The 22,308-nt window shown below is 43.0% G+C and overlaps 1 protein-coding gene across 8 annotated transcripts in view; it reads left to right on the top strand.

The window, feature by feature from the left end:
- The window catches only part of DAAM2 (dishevelled associated activator of morphogenesis 2), a 683,500-nt gene that overhangs the window by 362,862 nt on the left and 298,330 nt on the right, over positions 1-22,308 (top strand). For all 8 annotated transcript variants that reach the window (XM_073671724.1, XM_073671725.1, XM_073671726.1 and 5 more), the window contains exons 8-14: positions 6,306-6,409; positions 12,849-12,915; positions 18,448-18,565; positions 18,760-18,898; positions 19,486-19,544; positions 19,769-19,953; positions 20,219-20,542. In XM_073671724.1, the coding sequence (XP_073527825.1) occupies positions 6,306-6,409; positions 12,849-12,915; positions 18,448-18,565; positions 18,760-18,898; positions 19,486-19,544; positions 19,769-19,953; positions 20,219-20,542 (996 nt within the window). The remainder of the gene's footprint in view (positions 1-6,305; positions 6,410-12,848; positions 12,916-18,447; positions 18,566-18,759; positions 18,899-19,485; positions 19,545-19,768; positions 19,954-20,218; positions 20,543-22,308) is intronic.

Consider the following 22,308-nt stretch of genomic DNA (forward strand, 5'->3'; position numbering starts at 1 on the left):
ATAGTGAGTGCAGCTCTGGAGTATAATACAGGAGGTAACTCAGGATCAGTAATGTAATGTATGTACACAGTGACTGCACCAGCAGAATAGTGAGTGCAGCTCTGGGGTATAATACAGGATGTAACTCAGGATCAGTAATGTAATGTATGTACACAGTGACTGCACCAGCAGAATAGTGAGTGCAGCTCTGGAGTATAATACAGGATGTAACTCAGGATCAGTAATGTAATGTATGTACACAGTGACAGCACCAGCAGAATAGTGAGTGCAGCTCTGGAGTATAATACAGGAGGTAACTCAGGATCAGTAATGTAATGTATGTACACAGTGACTGCACCAGGAGAATAGTGAGTGCAGCTCTGGGGTATAATACAGGAGGTAACTCAGGATCAGTAATGTAATGTATGTACACAGTGACAGCACCAGCAGAATAGTGAGTGCAGCTCTGGAGTATAATACAGGATGTAACTCAGGATCAGTAATGTAATGTATGTACACAGTGACTGCACCAGCAGAATAGTGAGTGCAGCTCTGGAGTATAATACAGGAGGTAACTCAGGATCAGTAATGTAATGTATGTACACAGTGACTGCACCAGCAGAATAGTGAGTGCAGCTCTGGAGTATAATACAGGATGTAACTCAGGATCAGTAATGTAATGTATGTACACAGTGACTGCACCAGCACAATAGTGAGTGCAGCTCTGCAGTATAATACAGGTTGTAACTCAGGATCAGTAATGTAATGTATGTACACAGTGACTGCACCAGCAGAATAGTGAGTGCAGCTCTGGAGTATAATACAGGATGTAACACAGGATCAGTAATGTAATGTATGTACACAGTGACTGCACCAGCAGAATAGTGAGTGCAGCTCTGGAGGATAATACAGGATGTAACTCAGGATCAGTAATGTAATGTATGTGCACAGTGACTGCACCAGCAGAATAGTGAGTGCAGCTCTGGAGTATAATACAGGATGTAACTTAGGATCAGTAATGTAATGTATGTACACAGTGACTGCACCAGCAGAATAGTGAGTGCAGCTCTGGAGTATAATACAGGATATAACTCAGGACGAGTAATGTAATGTATGTACACAGTGACTGCACCAGCAGAATAGTGAGTGCAGCTCTGGGGTATAATACAGGATGTAACTCAGGATCAGTAATGTAATGTATGTACACAGTGACTGCACCAGCAGAATAGTGAGTGCCGCTCTGGAGTATAATACAGGATGTAACTCAGGATCAGTAATGTAATGTGTGTACACAGTGACTGCACCAGCAGAATAGAGAGTGCAGCTCTGGAGTATAATACAGGATGTAACTCAGGATCAGTAATGTAATGTATGTACACAGTGACTGCACCAGCAGAATAGTGAGTGCCGCTCTGGAGTATAATACAGGATGTAACTCAGGATCAGTAATGTAATGTGTGTACACAGTGACTGCACCAGCAGAATAGAGAGTGCAGCTCTGGAGTATAATACAGGATGTAACTCAGGATCAGTAAAGTAATGTATGTACACAGTGACTCCACCAGCAGAATAGTGAGTGCTGCTCTGGAGTATAATACAGGATGTAACTCAGGATCAGTAATGTAATGTGTGTACACAGTGACTACACCAGCAGAATAGTGAGTGCAGCTCTGGAGTATAATACAGGATGTAACTCAGGATCAGTAATGTAATGTATGTACACAGTGACTGCACCAGCAGAATAGAGAGTGCAGCTCTGGAGTATAATACAGGATGTAACTCAGGATCAGTAATGTAATGTATGTACACAGTGACTGCACCAGCAGAATAGTGAGCGCAGCTCTGGAGTATAATATAGGATATAACTCAGGACCAGTAATGTAATGTATGTACACAGTGACTCCACCAGCAGAATAGTGAGTGCTGCTCTGGAGTATAATACAGGATGTAACTCAGGATCAGTAATGTAATGTGTGTACACAGTGACTGCACCAGCAGAATAGTGAGTGCAGCTCTGGAGTATAATACAGGATATACAGTTGAAACCAGAAGTTTCCATCCACTATATATAAAGACACATCTGCAGGTTTTTCTCAATATCTGACATGAAATCAGAATAAACCTTTCCCGTTTTAGGACAATTAGGATTATACCATCATTTTTAATATTTGCCAAATGCCAGAATAATAATGAGAGAGAGAGAAGGTTTTAAGGCATTTTTATTATTTACTGCAAAGTCAAAAGTTTCCATACACTAAGATTACTATGCCTTTATACAACAAACTGGTGTAACTGATCCCGGTTTGTAGGTCGTCTTGCTCGGCGCTCGCAGCCTTTTCAGCTTTGCCCATAAATTTTCAATAGGATTGAGATCAGGGCTTTGTGATGGCCGCTCCAAAACATTGACTTTCTTATCGTTAAGCCACTTTGTTACCATTTTGGCAGTATGCTTCAGATCATTGTCCATTTGGAAGACCCATTTCCGCTCAAGCTTTAACTTCCTGGCTGATGTCTTGAGATGTTGCTTCAGTATTGCCACATAATCTTCTTTTCTCATGATACCATCTATTTTGTGATGTGCACCAGTCCCTCCAGCAGCGAAACAACCCTACAACATGATGCTGCCACCCCCGTGTTTCACAGTTGGGATGGTATTCTTAGGCTTCCAAGTTTCTCCCTTTTTCCTTCAAACGTAACGATGGTCATTATGCCCAAAAAGTTCAATTTTAGTTTCATCGGACAACAGGACATGTGTAACATACCTGGTGGCGTTCTTGCATAGGGCACCATCTCCCACTATGCGAGATCGCAAACTTGATCTTCAGTCCAGTCTGCTAGCCTGGCTTCTTTTCATGCTGTTTGTCTCTGTTCTGACTGCTTAGGGCGGCGGCCCGGTCACTTCCTGTTTCTTGTAGCTGTCGTGGGCTCACCCCTAATGCGTTCCCAGCCTATTGCTGTCTGTCACTTGATATTTAATCCAGCTCCACCTTGGAGCTGATGCCTGAGCAACTTTACCCTCAGAGGGCTCTTTGCCTCTGATGTGCCAGGTCCTGTTCTGTTTTTCCTGCCTGTCCGCCTTCCTGGAGGCTGTATTCCCAGGTCTGTCTGAACACGCTCCTAGCCTGTTCGTCCTGCCTTCTGGGGGCCGCATACCCAGATTCACTCCTTTATCTCGCTGCAGTGTCAGTTCCTGTCTTAACACTCAGCTCCTGTCTGAACACTCTCCTAGCCTGTTACCTGTTTTTCTCTATGTCTGTACCTTCACTTTTTCTGCAGAGTCTGAACCTGCACCTAACTCCTACTCGTTGTCGCTGTACTTCCGTTTGTGAGTTTGGAGTCCACTCACTACTTCTTTGCAAGTACCTCGTGTGTATCTGGTTCTGCCTTTCCCTTCTAGTCTGTTCCGTGTGAACAGAGCCCTGTCCTCTCTGCTCTGTCTTTGCTTACCGCTTTGGCGGTTTCCTCCTTGCTCTGCCTTGCTTACCGCCCCGGCGGTTTATCTCTGCTCTGCCTTACTTACTGCTTCTGCGGTTTCGCTCTGCCCAGCCTTGTCCACCGCATCTGCGGTTTAGCTCTGCTCAGCCCTGTCCACCGCATCTGCGGTTTCGCTCTGCTCAGCTCTGTCCACCGCACCTGCGGTTTCGCTCTGCTCAGCCTTGTCCACCGCATTTGCGGTTTCGCTCTGCTCAGCCTTGTCCACCGCATCTGCGGTTTCTCTCTGCTCAGCCCTGTCCACCGCATCTGCGGTTTCGCTCTGTTCAGCCTTGTCCACCGCATCTGCGGTTTCTCTCTGCTCAGCCCTGTCCACCGCATCTGCGGTTTCGCTCTGTTCAGCCTTGTCCACCGCATCTGCGGTTTCGCTCTGCTCAGCCTTGTCCACCGCAACTGCGGTTTCGCTCTGCTCAGCCTTGTCCACCGCATCTGCGGTTTCTCTCTGCTCAGCCTTGTCCACCGCACCTACGGTTTCGCTCTGCTCAGCCTTGTCCACCGCATCTGCGGTTTCGCACTGCTCAGCCCTGTCCACTGCATCTGCGGTTTCGCTGTGTTCAGCCTTGTCCACCGCACCTGCAGTTTCGCTCTGCTCAGCCTTGTCCACCGCACCTGCGGTTTCGCTCTGCTCAGCCTTGTCCACCGCACCTGCGGTTTCACTTTACTCTGCTTGATTAGCGCATCTGCGGCTCTGAACCCTTCTCCCAGTCTGTACTGGACCCTACCCAGCCTGTGCTCTAACGTGCCTGTTCCTGTATTCCCCGGTGTGGGTCATCAGCCGTGTCCGGGGTCTGACCTGGAGTGGCACCTGGTCCCTCTGCTCGGTTCCTCCCTGGTGCACGGCGTCGTAGCCGTTGTGCGACCTGGGTCGGATCGGGTTGATACTTAGTTACGCCCCTTCAGGCACTCTCCGGTTCATGGCACAGTGGGATCACTAATCACGCACACGCCAGTCAGTCCGGGCGTGTGCATAACAACATGTCTCCAAAATTTAAGGTCTTTGTTCCTGTGTGCATTTGCAAACATATATCTGTCTTTTTTATGTTTCTTTTGGAGTAATGGCTTCTTCCTGGCAGAGTGGCCTTTCAGCCCATGTTGATACAGTACTCGTTTCACTGTGGATATTGATACAATCTAACCAGCTTCCGCCATTATCTTCACAAGGTCTTTTGCTTTTGTCCTTGGGTTGATATGCACATATCGGCCTAAAGCACGTTGATCTCTGGGATACAGAACCCGTCTCCTTCCTGAGCTGTGTGATGGCTGGACATTCCCATCTTGTTTCTACTTGCGTATAGTTGTTTGTATAGATGAACGAGGCACCTTCTGGGATCCTGAAGGATGATCCAGACTTGTGCAAGTCCACAATTCGCTTTCTGATATCTTGGCTGATTTCTTTACACTTTCCCATGATGTTACACAAAGAAGCAGTGTGTTTCAGGTGTGCATTAAAATACATCCACAGGCTTTTCTCTAATTAACTCAGATGTTGCCAAAAAAACATCAGAAGCTTCCAAACACATGACCACATGATGGATGGGACGTAACCTGCGCTGTCAATGGAGTGAGGACTTCTTGTGCCAGGAGGATTTATAGCAGGAATGAGGATTCCAAGTCTTTAACCCCTTAGTGATTTGACCATTTTTTTGTTTTTAAATCTAACCATATCCCATTGATTTCGAGATACTTTATAATAATGGTAAATTTAGGTCAATATGTTTTGCGTTTATTAATAAAAAAAATCAGAAATTCGACAAAAATGTTTTAAAATTTGTAATTTTCAAACTTTGAATGACTATCCCTTTAATCCCAATAGTCAGACCGCACAAAAACATCCATAGGTAACATTCCCCCCATGTCGGCTTTATATCAGCACCATCTGTAAAGTGTTGTTTTATGTCGTTAATATTTTAGAAGGTTTAATAATGTAGCAGTCATTTTTCATTTTTTTAAGGAAAGTTACAAAACTTGATTTTATAGGGACCTGTTCGGTTTTGAAGTGACTTTGGGGGTCCCATATATTGGAAATGTCCCAAAAGTCATACCATTTTAAAAACTGCACCCCTCAATGTATTCAAAATGGCTTTCAGGTAGTTCATTAACCCTTCAGGTGCTTTTCAGGAATTAATGCAAAGTGACATGACAGGAATGAAAAAGTTTCTTTTTACCACCTAAATGTTTCTAACTTCTGAGCAGGTCCCTATAGCCGGCCGACTCTAAGGCCGTTATTTGGCTGTTACTTGCCATGGCAAACATCAGGACCATACGATCAAGATCTGAGGGTGCCGATGAGGTTAAAGAGGGAAACCCCACAATCTGTTAACTATTTAGATTCTACAGTCACTATTGACAGCAGAACCTAAGGGGTTAAACGGCCATGGTCGGTGCCAACACTGATCATGGCTATAATATACAGGTGACAGCTACAGGATTGTCGCCAGTCGGGGGACGCTAGTCTCTGTTATCGCAGGTCAATAAAAAGACGTATTGGTGGTCACTAAGAGGTTAATCCCTGGAGCAGCAGTAACATAGAGGCTCCATGTGTCACCCTGGATGTAGCAGAGCTGCGGCATATTCTGGGTCCACCACACTGTGCAGATGACTGTGAGCGCTGAGGTGGTCAGGGCATGCTGGGAGTTGTAGTGTTACAAGCCCATAGCCCTGCTATAGATGCTGCATATGTGCAGCCATATCTCACCCTATGTGCCGGCAGGACGTGTTGGCAGGTATGTGATGTAGGGGTCTGCGGGTGGCTCCATAGGGGGCTGCGGGCGCGGCTCCTTCTGTTTCATCCCTATTTTCTGGTAGATTTAACCCTCTCCGCTTTTCTTTTGAAGGATAATCTAGAATTCCGGCTGCACCTTAGATACGAGTTCCTGATGTTGGGGATCCAGCCAGTTATTGACAAGCTGAGACAGCATGAAAACGCCACCCTGGACAGGTATAGAGACCCCCGAAATCTAGTCTTCATTCCCGTCCATTACTCCTCCTTATCCTTTTTTCTCTCCATTCCTTCATTCTTCCTGCTTCTCCCCTTTCCTTTCCTTATTCTTCCTTTTGCTCCCATTTTTCTTTCTTGTCCACTAACTTCACTCCATAATTCTGCCTCCTTTTTCTTCGTCATTTTTTTCGCCCTTTGTCTTTTTCTACCATTTTATTTCCTCTCTGCTTATTCGTCACCTCTTTTTTCCTTTAGTACTTTCATTGTTTCTTCTTCACTTCATACACAACCTTTCTTTTTCCTTCCTTTCTCACTACCTTCCTACATTATTCCTTTGTTTTTTGTTATTTCCTCCCTTCCTGTGCTTTTCTTCCCTTCTTTTATTTTTCTTTCCTCATTCCATTTGTATTTTTTTCTCTCTCTCTCCCTTCCTTTCATTATTTTCTTCCTTTCATTATTTTCTTCCTTTTTTCCTTCCTTTTCCCTTCTTCCTTCCTTCATTTTTGTTCTTTTCCTTTCTTTTCTTCATTTTCTTTTTTCCTTACTTTCCTACCTCGCTTTCCATCCTTCCTTTTCCTTCGCTTTTTTCTTTTCTTTTTTCCTCTCCCTGCATCGTTCTTTTCTGCCCCCCTTCGTCTTTCTATACTTTTTCTTTTCTTTTTTCCTCTCCCTGCATCGTTCTTTTCTGCCCCCCTTCGTCTTTCTATACTTTTTCTTTTCTTTTTCCCTCTCCCTGCATCGTTCTTTTCTGCCCCCCTTCGTCTTTCTATACTTTTTTCTTTTCTTTTTTCCTCTCCCTGCATCGTTCTTTTCTGCCCCCCTTCGTCTTTCTATACTTTTTTCTTTTCTTTTTTCCTCTCCCTGCATCGTTCTTTTCTGCCCACCTTCGTCTTTCTATACTTTTTCTTTTCTTTTCCCCTCTCCCTGCATCGTTCTTTTCTGCCCCCCTTCGTCTTTCTATACTTTTTTCTTTTCTTTTCCCCTCTCCCTGCATCGTTCTTTTCTGCCCCCCTTCGTCTTTCTATACTTTTTTCTTTTCTTTTTTCCTCTCCCTGCATCGTTCTTTTCTGCCCCCCTTCGTCTTTCTATACTTTTTTCTTTTCTTTTTTCCTCTCCCTGCATCGTTCTTTTCTGCCCCCCTTCGTCTTTCTATACTTTTTCTTTTCTTTTTTCCTCTCCCTGCATCGTTCTTTTCTGCCCCCCTTCGTCTTTCTATACTTTTTTCTTTTCTTTTTTCCTCTCCCTGCATCGTTCTTTTCTGCCCCCCTTCGTCTTTCTATACTTTTTTCTTTTCTTTTTTCCTCTCCCTGCATCGTTCTTTTCTGCCCCCCTTCGTCTTTCTATACTTTTTTCTTTTCTTTTTTCCTCTCCCTGCATCGTTCTTTTCTGCCCCCCTTCGTCTTTCTATACTTTTTTCTTTTCTTTTCCCCTCTCCCTGCATCGTTCTTTTCTGCCCCCCTTCGTCTTTCTATACTTTTTTCTTTTCTTTTTCCCTCTCCCTGCATCGTTCTTTTCTGCCCCCCTTCGTCTTTCTATACTTTTTTCTTTTCTTTTTCCCTCTCCCTGCATCGTTCTTTTCTGCCCCCCTTCGTCTTTCTATACTTTTTTCTTTTCTTTTTTCCTCTCCCTGCATCGTTCTTTTCTGCCCCCCTTCGTCTTTCTATACTTTTTTCTTTTCTTTTTTCCTCTCCCTGCATCGTTCTTTTCTGCCCACCTTCGTCTTTCTATACTTTTTTCTTTTCTTTTCCCCTCTCCCTGCATCGTTCTTTTCTGCCCCCCTTCGTCTTTCTATACTTTTTTCTTTTCTTTTCCCCTCTCCCTGCATCGTTCTTTTCTGCCCCCCTTCGTCTTTCTATACTTTTTTCTTTTCTTTTTTCCTCTCCCTGCATCGTTCTTTTCTGCCCCCCTTCGTCTTTCTATACTTTTTTCTTTTCTTTTTTCCTCTCCCTGCATCGTTCTTTTCTGTCCCCCTTCGTCTTTCTATACTTTTTCTTTTCTTTTTTCCTCTCCCTGCATCGTTCTTTTCTGCCCCCCTTCGTCTTTCTATACTTTTTTCTTTTCTTTTCCCCTCTCCCTGCATCGTTCTTTTCTGCCCCCCTTCGTCTTTCTATACTTTTTTCTTTTCTTTTTTCCTCTCCCTGCATCGTTCTTTTCTGCCCCCCTTCGTCTTTCTATACTTTTTTCTTTTCTTTTTTCCTCTCCCTGCATCGTTCTTTTCTGCCCCCCTTCGTCTTTCTATACTTTTTTCTTTTCTTTTTTCCTCTCCCTGCATCGTTCTTTTCTGCCCCCCTTCGTCTTTCTGTACTTTTTTCTTTTCTTTTCCCCTCTCCCTGCATCGTTCTTTTCTGCCCCCCTTCGTCTTTCTATACTTTTTTCTTTTCTTTTCCCCTCTCCCTGCATCGTTCTTTTCTGCCCCCCTTCGTCTTTCTATACTTTTTTCTTTTCTTTTTTCCTCTCCCTGCATCGTTCTTTTCTGCCCGCCTTCGTCTTTCTATACTTTTTTCTTTTCTTTTTTCCTCTCCCTGCATCGTTCTTTTCTGCCCCCCTTCGTCTTTCTATACTTTTTTCCTGTCCCTGCATCGTTCTTTTCTGCCCCCCTTCGTCTTTCTATACTTTTTTCTTTTCTTTTTTCCTCTTCCTGCATCGTTCTTTTCTGCCCCCCTTCGTCTTTCTATACTTTTTTCTTTTCTTTTTTCCTCTCCCTGCATCGTTCTTTTCTGCCCCCCTTCGTCTTTCTATACTTTTTTCTTTTCTTTTTTCCTCTTCCTGCATCGTTCTTTTCTGCCCCCCTTCGTCTTTCTATACTTTTTTCTTTTCTTTTTTCCTCTCCCTGCATCGTTCTTTTCTGCCCCCCTTCGTCTTTCTATACTTTTTTCTTTTCTTTTTTCCTCTCCCTGCATCGTTCTTTTCTGCCCCCCTTCGTCTTTCTATACTTTTTTCTTTTCTTTTTTCCTCTCCCTGCATCGTTCTTTTCTGCCCCCCTTCGTCTTTCTATACTTTTTTCTTTTCTTTTCCCCTCTCCCTGCATCGTTCTTTTCTGCCCCCCTTCGTCTTTCTATACTTTTTTCTTTTCTTTTTTCCTCTCCCTGCATCGTTCTTTTCTGCCCCCCTTCGTCTTTCTATACTTTTTTCTTTTCTTTTCCCCTCTCCCTGCATCGTTCTTTTCTGCCCCCCTTCGTCTTTCTATACTTTTTTCTTTTCTTTTTTCCTCTCCCTGCATCGTTCTTTTCTGCCCGCCTTCGTCTTTCTATACTTTTTTCTTTTCTTTTTTCCTCTCCCTGCATCGTTCTTTTCTGCCCCCCTTCGTCTTTCTATACTTTTTTCCTCTCCCTGCATCGTTCTTTTCTGCCCCCCTTCGTCTTTCTATACTTTTTTCTTTTCTTTTTTCCTCTTCCTGCATCGTTCTTTTCTGCCCCCCTTCGTCTTTCTATACTTTTTTCTTTTCTTTTCCCCTCTCCCTGCATCGTTCTTTTCTGCCCCCCTTCGTCTTTCTATACTTTTTTCTTTTCTTTTTTCCTCTCCCTGCATCGTTCTTTTCTGCCCCCCTTCGTCTTTCTATACTTTTTTCTTTTCTTTTTTCCTCTCCCTGCATCGTTCTTTTCTGCCCCCTTCGTCTTTCTATACTTTTTTCCCCTCTCCCTGCATCGTTCTTTTCTGCCCCCCTTCGTCTTTCTATACTTTTTTCTTTTCTTTTTTCCTCTCCCTGCATCGTTCTTTTCTGCCCCCCTTCGTCTTTCTATACTTTTTTCTTTTCTTTTTTCCTCTCCCTGCATCGTTCTTTTCTGCCCCCCTTCATCTTTCTATACTTTTTTCTTTTCTTTTCCCCTCTCCCTGCATCGTTCTTTTCTGCCCCCCTTCGTCTTTCTATACTTTTTTCTTTTCTTTTTTCCTCTCCCTGCATCGTTCTTTTCTGCCCCCCTTCGTCTTTCTATACTTTTTTCTTTTCTTTTTTCCTCTCCCTGCATCGTTCTTTTCTGCCCCCCTTCGTCTTTCTATACTTTTTTCTTTTCTTTTTTCCTCTCCCTGCATCGTTCTTTTCTGCCCCCCTTCGTCTTTCTATACTTTTTTCTTTTCTTTTTTCCTCTCCCTGCATCGTTCTTTTCTGCCCGCCTTCGTCTTTCTATACTTTTTTCTTTTCTTTTTTCCTCTCCCTGCATCGTTCTTTTCTGCCCCCCTTCGTCTTTCTATACTTTTTTCTTTTCTTTTCCCCTCTCCCTGCATCGTTCTTTTCTGCCCGCCTTCGTCTTTCTATACTTTTTTCTTTTCTTTTTTCCTCTCCCTGCATCGTTCTTTTCTGCCCCCCTTCGTCTTTCTATACTTTTTTCTTTTCTTTTTTCCTCTCCCTGCATCGTTCTTTTCTGCCCCCCTTCGTCTTTCTATACTTTTTTCTTTTCTTTTTTCCTCTCCCTGCATCGTTCTTTTCTGCCCCCCTTCATCTTTCTATACTTTTTTCTTTTCTTTTCCCCTCTCCCTGCATCGTTCTTTTCTGCCCCCCTTCGTCTTTCTATACTTTTTTCTTTTCTTTTTTCCTCTCCCTGCATCGTTCTTTTCTGCCCCCCTTCGTCTTTCTATACTTTTTTCCTCTCCCTGCATCGTTCTTTTCTGCCCCCCTTCGTCTTTCTATACTTTTTTCTTTTCTTTTTTCCTCTCCCTGCATCGTTCTTTTCTGCCCCCCTTCGTCTTTCTATACTTTTTTCTTTTCTTTTTTCCTCTCCCTGCATCGTTCTTTTCTGCCCGCCTTCGTCTTTCTATACTTTTTTCTTTTCTTTTTTCCTCTCCCTGCATCGTTCTTTTCTGCCCCCCTTCGTCTTTCTATACTTTTTTCTTTTCTTTTCCCCTCTCCCTGCATCGTTCTTTTCTGCCCGCCTTCGTCTTTCTATACTTTTTTCTTTTCTTTTTTCCTCTCCCTGCATCGTTCTTTTCTGCCCCCCTTCGTCTTTCTATACTTTTTTCTTTTCTTTTTTCCTCTCCCTGCATCGTTCTTTTCTGCCCCCCTTCGTCTTTCTATACTTTTTTCTTTTCTTTTCCCCTCTCCCTGCATCGTTCTTTTCTGCCCGCCTTCGTCTTTCTATACTTTTTTCTTTTCTTTTTTCCTCTCCCTGCATCGTTCTTTTCTGCCCCCCTTCGTCTTTCTATACTTTTTTCTTTTCTTTTTTCCTCTCCCTGCATCGTTCTTTTCTGCCCCCCTTCGTCTTTCTATACTTTTTTCTTTTCTTTTTTCCTCTTCCTGCATCGTTCTTTTCTGCCCCCCTTCGTCTTTCTATACTTTTTTCTTTTCTTTTTTCCTCTCCCTGCATCGTTCTTTTCTGCCCGCCTTCGTCTTTCTATACTTTTTTCTTTTCTTTTTTCCTCTCCCTGCATCGTTCTTTTCTGCCCCCCTTCGTCTTTCTATACTTTTTTCTTTTCTTTTTTCCTCTTCCTGCATCGTTCTTTTCTGCCCCCCTTCGTCTTTCTATACTTTTTTCTTTTCTTTTCCCCTCTCCCTGCATCGTTCTTTTCTGCCCCCCTTCGTCTTTCTATACTTTTTTCTTTTCTTTTTTCCTCTCCCTGCATCGTTCTTTTCTGCCCCCCTTCGTCTTTCTATACTTTTTTCTTTTCTTTTTTCCTCTCCCTGCATCGTTCTTTTCTGCCCCCCTTCGTCTTTCTATACTTTTTTCTTTTCTTTTCCCCTCTCCCTGCATCGTTCTTTTCTGCCCCCCTTCATCTTTCTATACTTTTTTCTTTTCTTTTTTCCTCTCCCTGCATCGTTCTTTTCTGCCCCCCTTCGTCTTTCTATACTTTTTTCTTTTCTTTTTTCCTCTCCCTGCATCGTTCTTTTCTGCCCCCCTTCGTCTTTCTATACTTTTTCTTTGCTTTTTTCCTCTCCCTGCATCGTTCTTTTCTGCCCCCCTTCGTCTTTCTATACTTTTTTCTTTTCTTTTTTCCTCTCCCTGCATCGTTCTTTTCTGCCCCCCTTCGTCTTTCTATACTTTTTTCTTTTCTTTTCCCCTCTCCCTGCATCGTTCTTTTCTGCCCCCCTTCGTCTTTCTATACTTTTTCTTTTCTTTTTTCCTCTCCCTGCATCGTTCTTTTCTGCCCCCCTTCGTCTTTCTATACTTTTTTCTTTTCTTTTTTCCTCTCCCTGCATCGTTCTTTTCTGCCCCCCTTCGTCTTTCTATACTTTTTTCTTTTCTTTTTTCCTCTCCCTGCATCGTTCTTTTCTGCCCCCCTTCGTCTTTCTATACTTTTTCTTTTCTTTTCCCCTCTCCCTGCATCGTTCTTTTCTGCCCCCCTTCGTCTTTCTATACTTTTTTCTCCCTCCCTCCCTCTTTTTCTTCTTTTATGCCCCTGACAATCCAATCAATGAGGAGAGATGGTGATGAGATGATGTTTCTATCCTTGTAACATGTATACAGTACAACGCGTCATTGGATTAACCCTTCGTTGTCTGCTGTTCCAGGCATCTGGACTTCTTTGAGATGGTGAGGAATGAAGATGAGGTAGAGCTGGCCAAGAGGTTTGACACCGTGAGTAAAAGGAGCTGGTGACTCTTATAGGATTATTATTATTATCCCCCTCTTCCTTCTTAGCTCCAGTGGGGTCAGATAGTTATGTAATAAAGTGATAAATGAGCGGATGGATATCTGATAGATACATGCTCTCCTCCTCAACACTGAAATTGCAACATTAAGAAGGAAAAGTTGTGGAATTCTGGAAATCACAGGATGGAGACGTTACTGATCTGCAAATGATCAAAAAATAGATTCAAACAATCTGGATTTATGGAATCTGAACCGTGTGTGGAAATCCCGGTACCTCCGGCCTCGGCGGCTGTCACCGAGGTCATTAATGGTCGTCTGAGGACGGGTCTGCCGCTGAATGTACAAATCATAATAGATAGAAAGATAATAGATAAATGATAGATAAATAATAGATAGATAGATAGATAATAGATAGATGATAGATAATAGATAGATAATAGATAATAGATAGATAATAGATAGATAATAGATAGATGATAGATAATAGATAGATGATAGATGGTAGATAGATGATAGATAGATAATAGATAGATAATAGATAGATAATAGATAGATAATAGATAATAGATAGATAATAGATAGATAATAGATGATAGATAATAGATAGATAATAGATGATAGATAGATAATAGATAGATAATAGATAATAGATAGATAATAGATAATAGATAGATAGATAATAGATAGATAGATGATAGATAGATGATAGATAATAGATAGACAGATAGATAATAGATGATAGATAATAGATAGATAATAGATAGATGATAGATAGATGATAGATAATAGATAGATAATAGATAGATAGATAGATAATAGATAGATGATAGATAATAGATGATAGATAGATGGATTGATAGATGATAGATAATAGATAGATGATAGATAGATGATAGATAATAGATAGATAATAGATAGATAATAGATGATAGATAATAGATAGATAATAGATGATAGATAGATAATAGATAATAGATAATAGATAGATAGATAATAGATAGATAATAGATGATAGATAGATAATAGATAGATAATAGATGATAGATAATAGATAATAGATAGATGATAGATAATAGATAGATGATAGATAATAGATAGATGATAGATAGATGATAGATAATAGATAGATAATAGATAGATAGATAATAGATAGATGATAGATAATAGATGATAGATAGATAGATGGATTGATAGATGATAGATAATAGATAGATGATAGATAGATGATAGATAATAGATAGATAATAGATAGATAGATAATAGATAGATGATAGATAATAGATGATAGATAGATAGATGGATTGATAGATGATAGATAATAGATGGATTGATAGATGATAGATAATAGATAGATAATAGATAGATGATAGATAGAAGATAGATAGATAATAGATAGATAATAGATAGATAATAGATAGATGATAGATAGATGATAGATAGATAATAGATAATAGATAGATGATAGATAATAGATAGATGGTAGATAGATAATAGATAGATAATAGATAGATAATAGATGGATTGATAGATGATAGATAATAGATAGATGATAGATAATAGATAGATAATAGATGGATTGATAGATGATAGATAATAGATAATAGATAGATGATAGATAATAGATAGATAATAGATGATAGATAGATTATAGATAATAGATAGATGATAGATAATAGATAGATGATAGATAATAGATAGATAATAGATAATAGATAGATAGATAATAGATAGATAATAGATAGATAATAAATAATAGATAGATAATAGATAGATAGATAGATAATAGATAATAGATAGATAGATAATAGATAGATAATAGATAGATAATAAATAATAGATAGATAATAGATAGATGATAGATAATAGATAGATAGATAATAGATAGATATTCCTCTTCCCCCTTGATGTGACTTTTCCTCTTTTTCCCCCATTCTGTCACTGTGTCCTCGTCTTCTTCCCCCGGTTTATCGTACAGATCGGTGGTCTCTCAGCTTCTGCGTTGCCTTCATTAGACGTCGTCTGTTCTACATTAACCTGGAATGTAATGAATTAATGAAGTCTGCTGAAAATAATTAGGATTAATACACAACATGTTTCCAATTATCTTTATTGCAGCCTGGTTCTCTACTAATTTGTTTATTTGCCCAGACAACTGGGGCGGCCGCAGGTCGGACACGTGGTGTTTCGCAGGTCGGACACGTGGTGTTTCGCAGGCCGCAGGTCGGACACGTGGTGTTTCGCAGGCCGCAGGTCGCCATTGGCACTGGGGCGCGAGACCTACTATAAGCTGAGGGTTTGTTACATTATATCAGGCTACACAATGCTCTGTGGACCTCAGACTGGATACATTGTAGCAAACTCCCAGACAGATTGGTGCAGCTGCTGATATGGAGCATTTTACAGACTGATACATTGTATCCACTTCCAGGACTAAATATAAAAGTGAGGTCACTTGTCTGGCTGAGGATGGAGGTAAAAGGCTACCTGATTCCAATGGTAACTAACCAGCACAAAGACTGACAGCAGCTTTATATGTGAAAGGAGGAGAAGAAAACATGAAAAGATCCTCAGCACAAAAGAAAAGTCAACTATCCATAATAATAATAATAATAATAATATTTATGATAATGAACTAGTATTTTATAAGTACTGAAGCCATGAAATACTTTGTCCGGCTGCTGGTCTGTAGCTCATCTTACCAGTCCTCTGTCTCGGCTATATACCGTCAGCTGTGATGTCATAGAAGGTATTGTGAGGTCATCACTAGCGCAGCTTCCATTGTGTGAGTTTAATTGAAGTCATATTTGAGGTATCCGGGGAGTGAACCCAGAGAATGTGCGGCTGAGCGCGGGCGCGCTGCGGGGGGCTACGTGTTTGTGTCTGTGGGATATTAGTGATATTTTTTAGTCACTTTTTGTAACAGGGAGTAATTGAATTATTCTGAGTCATTCTAAAGTTTTAAAGGAAGATTCCACCTTTTTTTGTAACTTTTTACAATATATGGGTTTACACGAATTGTTGAGCTGATTTTCTAGATTGCAGTGCATTGTGGGAACTCAAATGACAGTTACAAAACCAGGTCACATGACTGCAGGAGGTCTTGAAGGGCAAGTAGCCAAATGTATCTCCTGGCAGTGGATGTGAGTAGAAATGACTACAGATGTAGGAATCATTGACATGACAGATTTATTGCTGCTCCGTCTTGTAATACTGTAAGAATACCGCGCTACTTATACTGTGCGGTGAGCCGCGGCGTCATGTCAACTATCGCTACATCGGTATCTTCATGTTCGGTGGAGATGACTTCTCTATAATCATCTCATTATTATTACAGGCAGGAAAACACAGAAATCTAGATAACACAGGATTCACTATTCATAGTAGGTGATGTCACAGCTCACCTCCTCTCCTCACTGCACAGAGGCCTCTGCATAGAACAGAGCATGCCCACAACAACCTCCAATAGAAGAAAACAGGTGATGTCACAGCTCACCTCCTCTCCTCACTGCACAGAGACCTCAGCACAGATCAGAGCATACCCACAAGACACTCCCATAGAATATAATAGGTGATGTCACAGCTCACCTCCTCTCCTCACTGCACAGAGACCTCAGCACAGATCAGAGCATACCCACAAGACACTCCCATAGAATATAATAGGTGATGTCACAGCTCACCTCCTCTCCTCACTGCACAGAGGCCTCTGCACAGATCAGAGCATACCCACAAGACACTCCCATAGAATATAATAGGTGATGTCACAGCTCACCTCCTCTCCTCACTGCACAGAGACCTCAGCACAGATCAGAGCATACCCACAAGACACTCCCATTGTTATGTTCTGCTACCAAAGCTAAGGAAAGAGAGGAGATCTGTCCCTACTATAAGACTCAGCTGAATCCCTACGATGTAACAGGGAACCTGATCCTGCGATCAGACCTGCTAAAGTCCTAATCTAGTCTGTACGGAGACCTATAGATGTGGGGAAGGAATCCCTACAAGTACTAAGGACTGGGAGGAATATGGGACACCTCCTAACAGAAATAGTAGCAGACAGACGAACAAACAAAATAGAAAGAACATAGAGGTCCGTAGACCAAGCAAACTAACAGAGCTAGATACAGAGCACAGGCTAGCTAGAAAGTAGATATACAATGAAGTCCAGCAAAGCCAGAAGGGCGGAGCAGGATTAAATAGGCCAACAAGGTCATGTGACCAGCAAAGGAAAAAAAACCTAACAGCAAGGTTCTAACACCCATAGAATATAATAGGTGATGTCACAGCTCACCTCCTCTCCTCACTGCACAGAGGCCTCTGCACAGATCAGAGCATACCCACAAGACACTCCCATAGAATATAATAGGTGATGTCACAGCTCACCTCCTCTCCTCACTGCAGAGACCTCTGCACAGATCAGAGCATACCCACAAGACACTCCCATAGAATATAATAGGTGATGTCACAGCTCACCTCCACTCCTCACTGCACAGACGCCTCTGCACAGATCAGAGCATACCCACAAGACACTCCTACAGAATATAATAGGTGATGTCACAGCTCACCTCCACTCCTCACTGCACAGAGACCTCTGCACAGATCAGAGCATACCCACAAGACACTCCAATAGAATATAATAGGTGATGTCACAGCTCACCTCCTCTCCTCACTGCACAGAGACCTCTGCACAGATCAGAGCATACCCCCAAGACACTCCCATAGAATATAATAGGTGATGTCACAGCTCACCTCCACTCCTCACTGCACATATCAGTGCATATACACAATTTCCTATAGAAGATATGTAAAGTCACAGCTCCCCTCCTCCTCCTATATAATGACCGCTGCACCAGTCACAGAGCATGCCGATAACATTAATATAATAGGCAATGTACTAATCAAGAAAACTGCCTTGAAGTGAGAATGGACAGTCCTTTTAAAGGGGAAGTGTCGGCAGGTTTTTGCTATGTAATCTGAGAGCATCATAACATCGGACAAGAGCCTGATTCCTGCGATGTGCCACTTACTGGGCTGCTTGCAGCAGTTTTGATAGACTCCCTGTTTTCGCTGCTGTAGATGTAGCAGTGCTCAGAATGCTGAGCTGTGTATAACCCCGCCCACACTCCTGATTGGCAGCATTATGTTACATTGTCATCAAGCTGCCAATCAGTGGTGGGGGCGGAGTTACCCAGATTAGCTGGACTAGCCTGCACATGAGACCTAGTCCTGTAGTGATAATCTCCTGCTGATAAAGCACTGATTATTGAAACTACGGAACCCAGCCTAGTAAGTGGCACATCCCTGGAATCAGGCACACTTGCCCTCTAGTTAGATAGCACAAACCTGCTGGCAGCTTCCCTTTAAATGACTGTGACAATCTAAGGTTGATGGTATTCATACAAGGTAATGATTATTATTGAGTGGCTGGGTGTGGCCGGTGGGTTGCGGTCTGATCATGTGATCTGCCGTCAGACACGGGCACTTCGCCGTCGTGTCACTCACGTCTCGCTCTCTCCGCAGGATCACATTGACACGAAAAGCGCAACCGATATGTTTGAGTTGATAAAGAAGCGCCTGAAGCACACGGACGGGTACCCCTACTTACTGTCCATCCTCCAGCACTGTCTACAGATGCCATGTGAGTATCCGGGCGTCTGCTACCGGACTAGTCCCATGTAGGAGGACGACTCCCATCATTGCATCACACTGCGCAGGTGACTTCTTCCGATTGGCTGCCGGTCAGAGCTACTGAGGAGCTTCTCCCCCCAGGTCTCAGTTTATAGCTTTGGGTGTTTGGATGTGATTTTCGGCTTCTTTTCTTCTTGGTGACAGATAAACGTAACGGCAGCAACCTGCAGCAGTGGCAGCTCCTGGACCGGATACTGCAGCAGATCGTTCTTCAGGATGAGAAAGGAGAAGATCCCGACGTGACGGCACTGGAGAACTTCAACGTCAGGAACATCATTAAAATGTAGGGGACCCCATGACAGCACCAGGCTGACAGATCTTTGATTACAATGTAGAAACAATAGGATGTCTAGAGCGTCACAGTTCTAGAGAGGATTCAGGGCAAGTCAGTTCTAGATTTGATTGATTCTATGTTCTAGAGTTCATCAGTTCTGTAGCCGTTCTAGACTCCAGCAGTTCTATAAAGGTTGTAGACTCCATCTGTTCTTTAGAGGTTCTAGAGTTTAACACTTCAATAGATGTTCTAGACTCCACCTGTTCTATAGAAAGTTCATCAGTTCTATGAAGGTTCTAGACTTCGTCACTTTTATGAAGGCTCTAGGGTTCATTACTTCAATACAGGTTCTAGAGCTCAACAGTTATATAGGGTTAACTTGTGCTATGAAGGTTCCAGACTTTATTAGCTCCCAAAACAATAAAGGTTCTTGATCTCCTTGGCTCTACAGAAGTTCTAAAGATCTTTTGTTTTCTATAGATTGATGTCGGGGGTCCTGCCTCCCCCTGATTATGACCTGTTCCATGTTGAGGACTTTGTAATTTCTTGTCAATGTGAACTTTTTTTGTCTCATTAACTGGTTTTGTTCCGTGCAGGTTAGTGAATGAGAATGAAGTCAAGCAATGGCGAGAACAGGCGGAGAAGTTCAGGAAAGGTGGGTGTTCCCCTTTAAATGATCATTGCCGCGAGCGGTGGAGAGACCCTGTAATAATAGTCTCTGCTCAGTCTCTCGCCAGTCACTGAGAAATGTCTGAAGTTTCTTCATAACTTTGTCACTCTCGATGCGACTTTAAGTTCTGCTCATCCTGAGCCTCCTGATTCAGGAATAGATTGCCCGACATACAATGTGAATTCTGTTTTTGCCCCATCACATCCTAGAACATGTGGAACTTGCCTGCCGACTGGAGAAGAAAGAACGGGAGTGTGAGACGAAGACGCAGGAGAAGGAGGACATGATGAAGACCCTGAACAAGATGAAGGACAAGCTGCAGAAGGAGTCGCTGGAGCTGCGTCTGGCCCGAGATCAGATGACGGAGCTGGTGTCTCAGCTGAGCGAGCACTCGGTAGGGAAGTGAGCGAGCTGCAAAATGCCCAAACTGGAAAAGCTCCAGTTACACCCAGAGCTGCAATCATAATTCACTCCAGTCACATCTCAAGCAGCATTTATTGTTACCGTCCCCCTGGTCTGATCCCACAATTTATTGCATTGCTGCAGATTTTTCACACCAGTGTAACACATGGCTGCAGATTTGGATGTGACTAGAGTCATGATATCTGTAATTGTTTTCTATGATTAATTTATAATTCATGCTTTCCTCTATTTTTCAGACTGGTGGTCCTCTATCCTTCCCCCTTCCACCACCACCACCGCCACCGCCAGGTGGGCCCATGCCTCCTCCACCGCCTTTACCGCAGAATCTGCCGCCTCCTCCACCACCTCCGCTGCAGTCATTCTCCTGTTTCCCCCCGGCCCCTCCTCCTCCACCACCACCTGGAGGACCCCCACCACCGCCGGGAGCACCTCCATTCTTTGGGATGGGCATGCCGCCTCCACCTCTTCTCTCCTTTACCTGCGGAACCAACATGAGGAACAAATCCATTCCCCAACCATCGCACCCACTGAAGTCTTTTAACTGGTCCAAACTGAATGAGGTACGAAGACCCCTAACCTGCACAGGGAATGGGGGCTACAATGTAACATGGGTGGTAGTTCTGTAACATGTATTCAGGGAGCTCCCCCTAGTGGTGGCTACAGACAGGATTTTGTCAGGTATCTCTGTATATAGGGAGCTCCCCCTAGTGGAGGCTGCAGACAGAATCTTATCATGTATCTCTGTATACAGGGAGCTCCCCCTAGTGGTGGCTGCAGACAGGATCTTATCATATATCTCTGTATACAGGGAGCTCCCCCTAGTGGTGACTGTGGACAGAATCTTATCATGTATCTCTGCACAGTGATCTTCCCCTAGTGGTGACTGCAGACAGAATCTTATGTATCTCTGTATACAGGGAGCTCCCCCTATTGGTGACTGCAGACAGAATCTTATCATGTATCTCTGTATACAAAGAGCTCCCCCTAGTGGTGGCTACAGACAGGATCTTATGTATCTCTGTATACAGGGAGCTCCCTCTAGTGATGGCTGCAGACAGAATCTTATCATGCATCTCTGTATACAGGGAGCTCCCCCTAGTGGTGGCTACAGACAGGATGTTATCATATATCTCTGTATACAGGTAGCTCCCCCTAGTGGTGGCTGCAGACAGGATCTTATCATGTATCTCTGTATACAGGGAGCTCCCCCTAGTGGTGGCTGCAGACAGGATCTTATCATGTATCTCTGTATACAGGGAGCTCCCCCTAGTGGTGACTGCAGACAGAATCTTATGTATCTCTGTATACAGGGAGCTCCCCCTAGTGGTGGCTCCCTGCCGGGAGCTGTGTTGCTGTCACGTGTGTGTGCTTTTTGACAACTTCCGGCTTCTCTTTCATTCCGAGACTCCGTCTTGATAGCCAATCATGAGTCAGTAAGTGGTCGGGTCGAGCGAGGTGCGGCTGGGTATATCAGCGTGCGTTCTCCTCTTTGCGGTGTGCCAGGTGAGAGGGGGGGAGCTCATTTAGGCCGGCGGATATACTGACAGCTACATGGAGTCTCCGCAATTCCGCGCTTATTTACGGGGGTTTGTTGTCCATGGATTTTGTAAGGGATTATCTGGATGGGACTCAATTCTTATTAAATCTTATTTTTAATTGAAACTCCTCTCCAAAAAATGCAAGAGACGTCGCTGTGAGCAGATCCATGAGGGGGTATAATACATTCAGTAATGAAAGGTATATTTTGTGTTCGTGGAGGATCGATAACGGGCAGCTCCTCTATGGGGAGAAATAAGACTGCTCCAGATCAGCTCCTCCCACCGATGACATCACTCCCACTGTTATTATGACATCACGTCACGTAAAGAACTCCGGTAACTTCAAGCAGACTTCGTGGTAGAAATGCGTGGAAACAATGTTCACTATTTAACAGTAAAGCTCAATGATTTCCACTGTCTCTGCTTGTTGACAGCTGTAGAGATGTGTTTGTTACAATTGTTTATGTAACACTTAGTTTGTTACAATGTATCAGTCCTGGATACAATTCATTCCTGGATGATAACTTGATAACTCTCCCAGATTCCTCTTCCTCCCTGAACCCTAAATCCGCGTCTCGCTCATTGCTTTATCCCTGACAACAAAGTGACTGTCTCTGGCTTCAACAACTGTCTTTTACATCCAGGCAGTCCAAATGATGTCTCCCGCTGGGCCTCCTGTGAAGTATTTGATATGAGCACCCGGGGACAAGGAGGAATTCAGCAGGAATGTGCTCTCATTTAATGACAAGTATCTTTATTATAAATAGCATTTTTGCAAGGATTACAAA

This window comes from Phyllobates terribilis, unplaced genomic scaffold (genome assembly GCF_046119375.1).
Source record: "Phyllobates terribilis strain yellow unplaced genomic scaffold, ASM4611937v1 Scaffold_3__8_contigs__length_932513732, whole genome shotgun sequence".
In the NCBI taxonomy this organism is placed as follows: Eukaryota; Metazoa; Chordata; class Amphibia; order Anura; family Dendrobatidae; genus Phyllobates; species Phyllobates terribilis.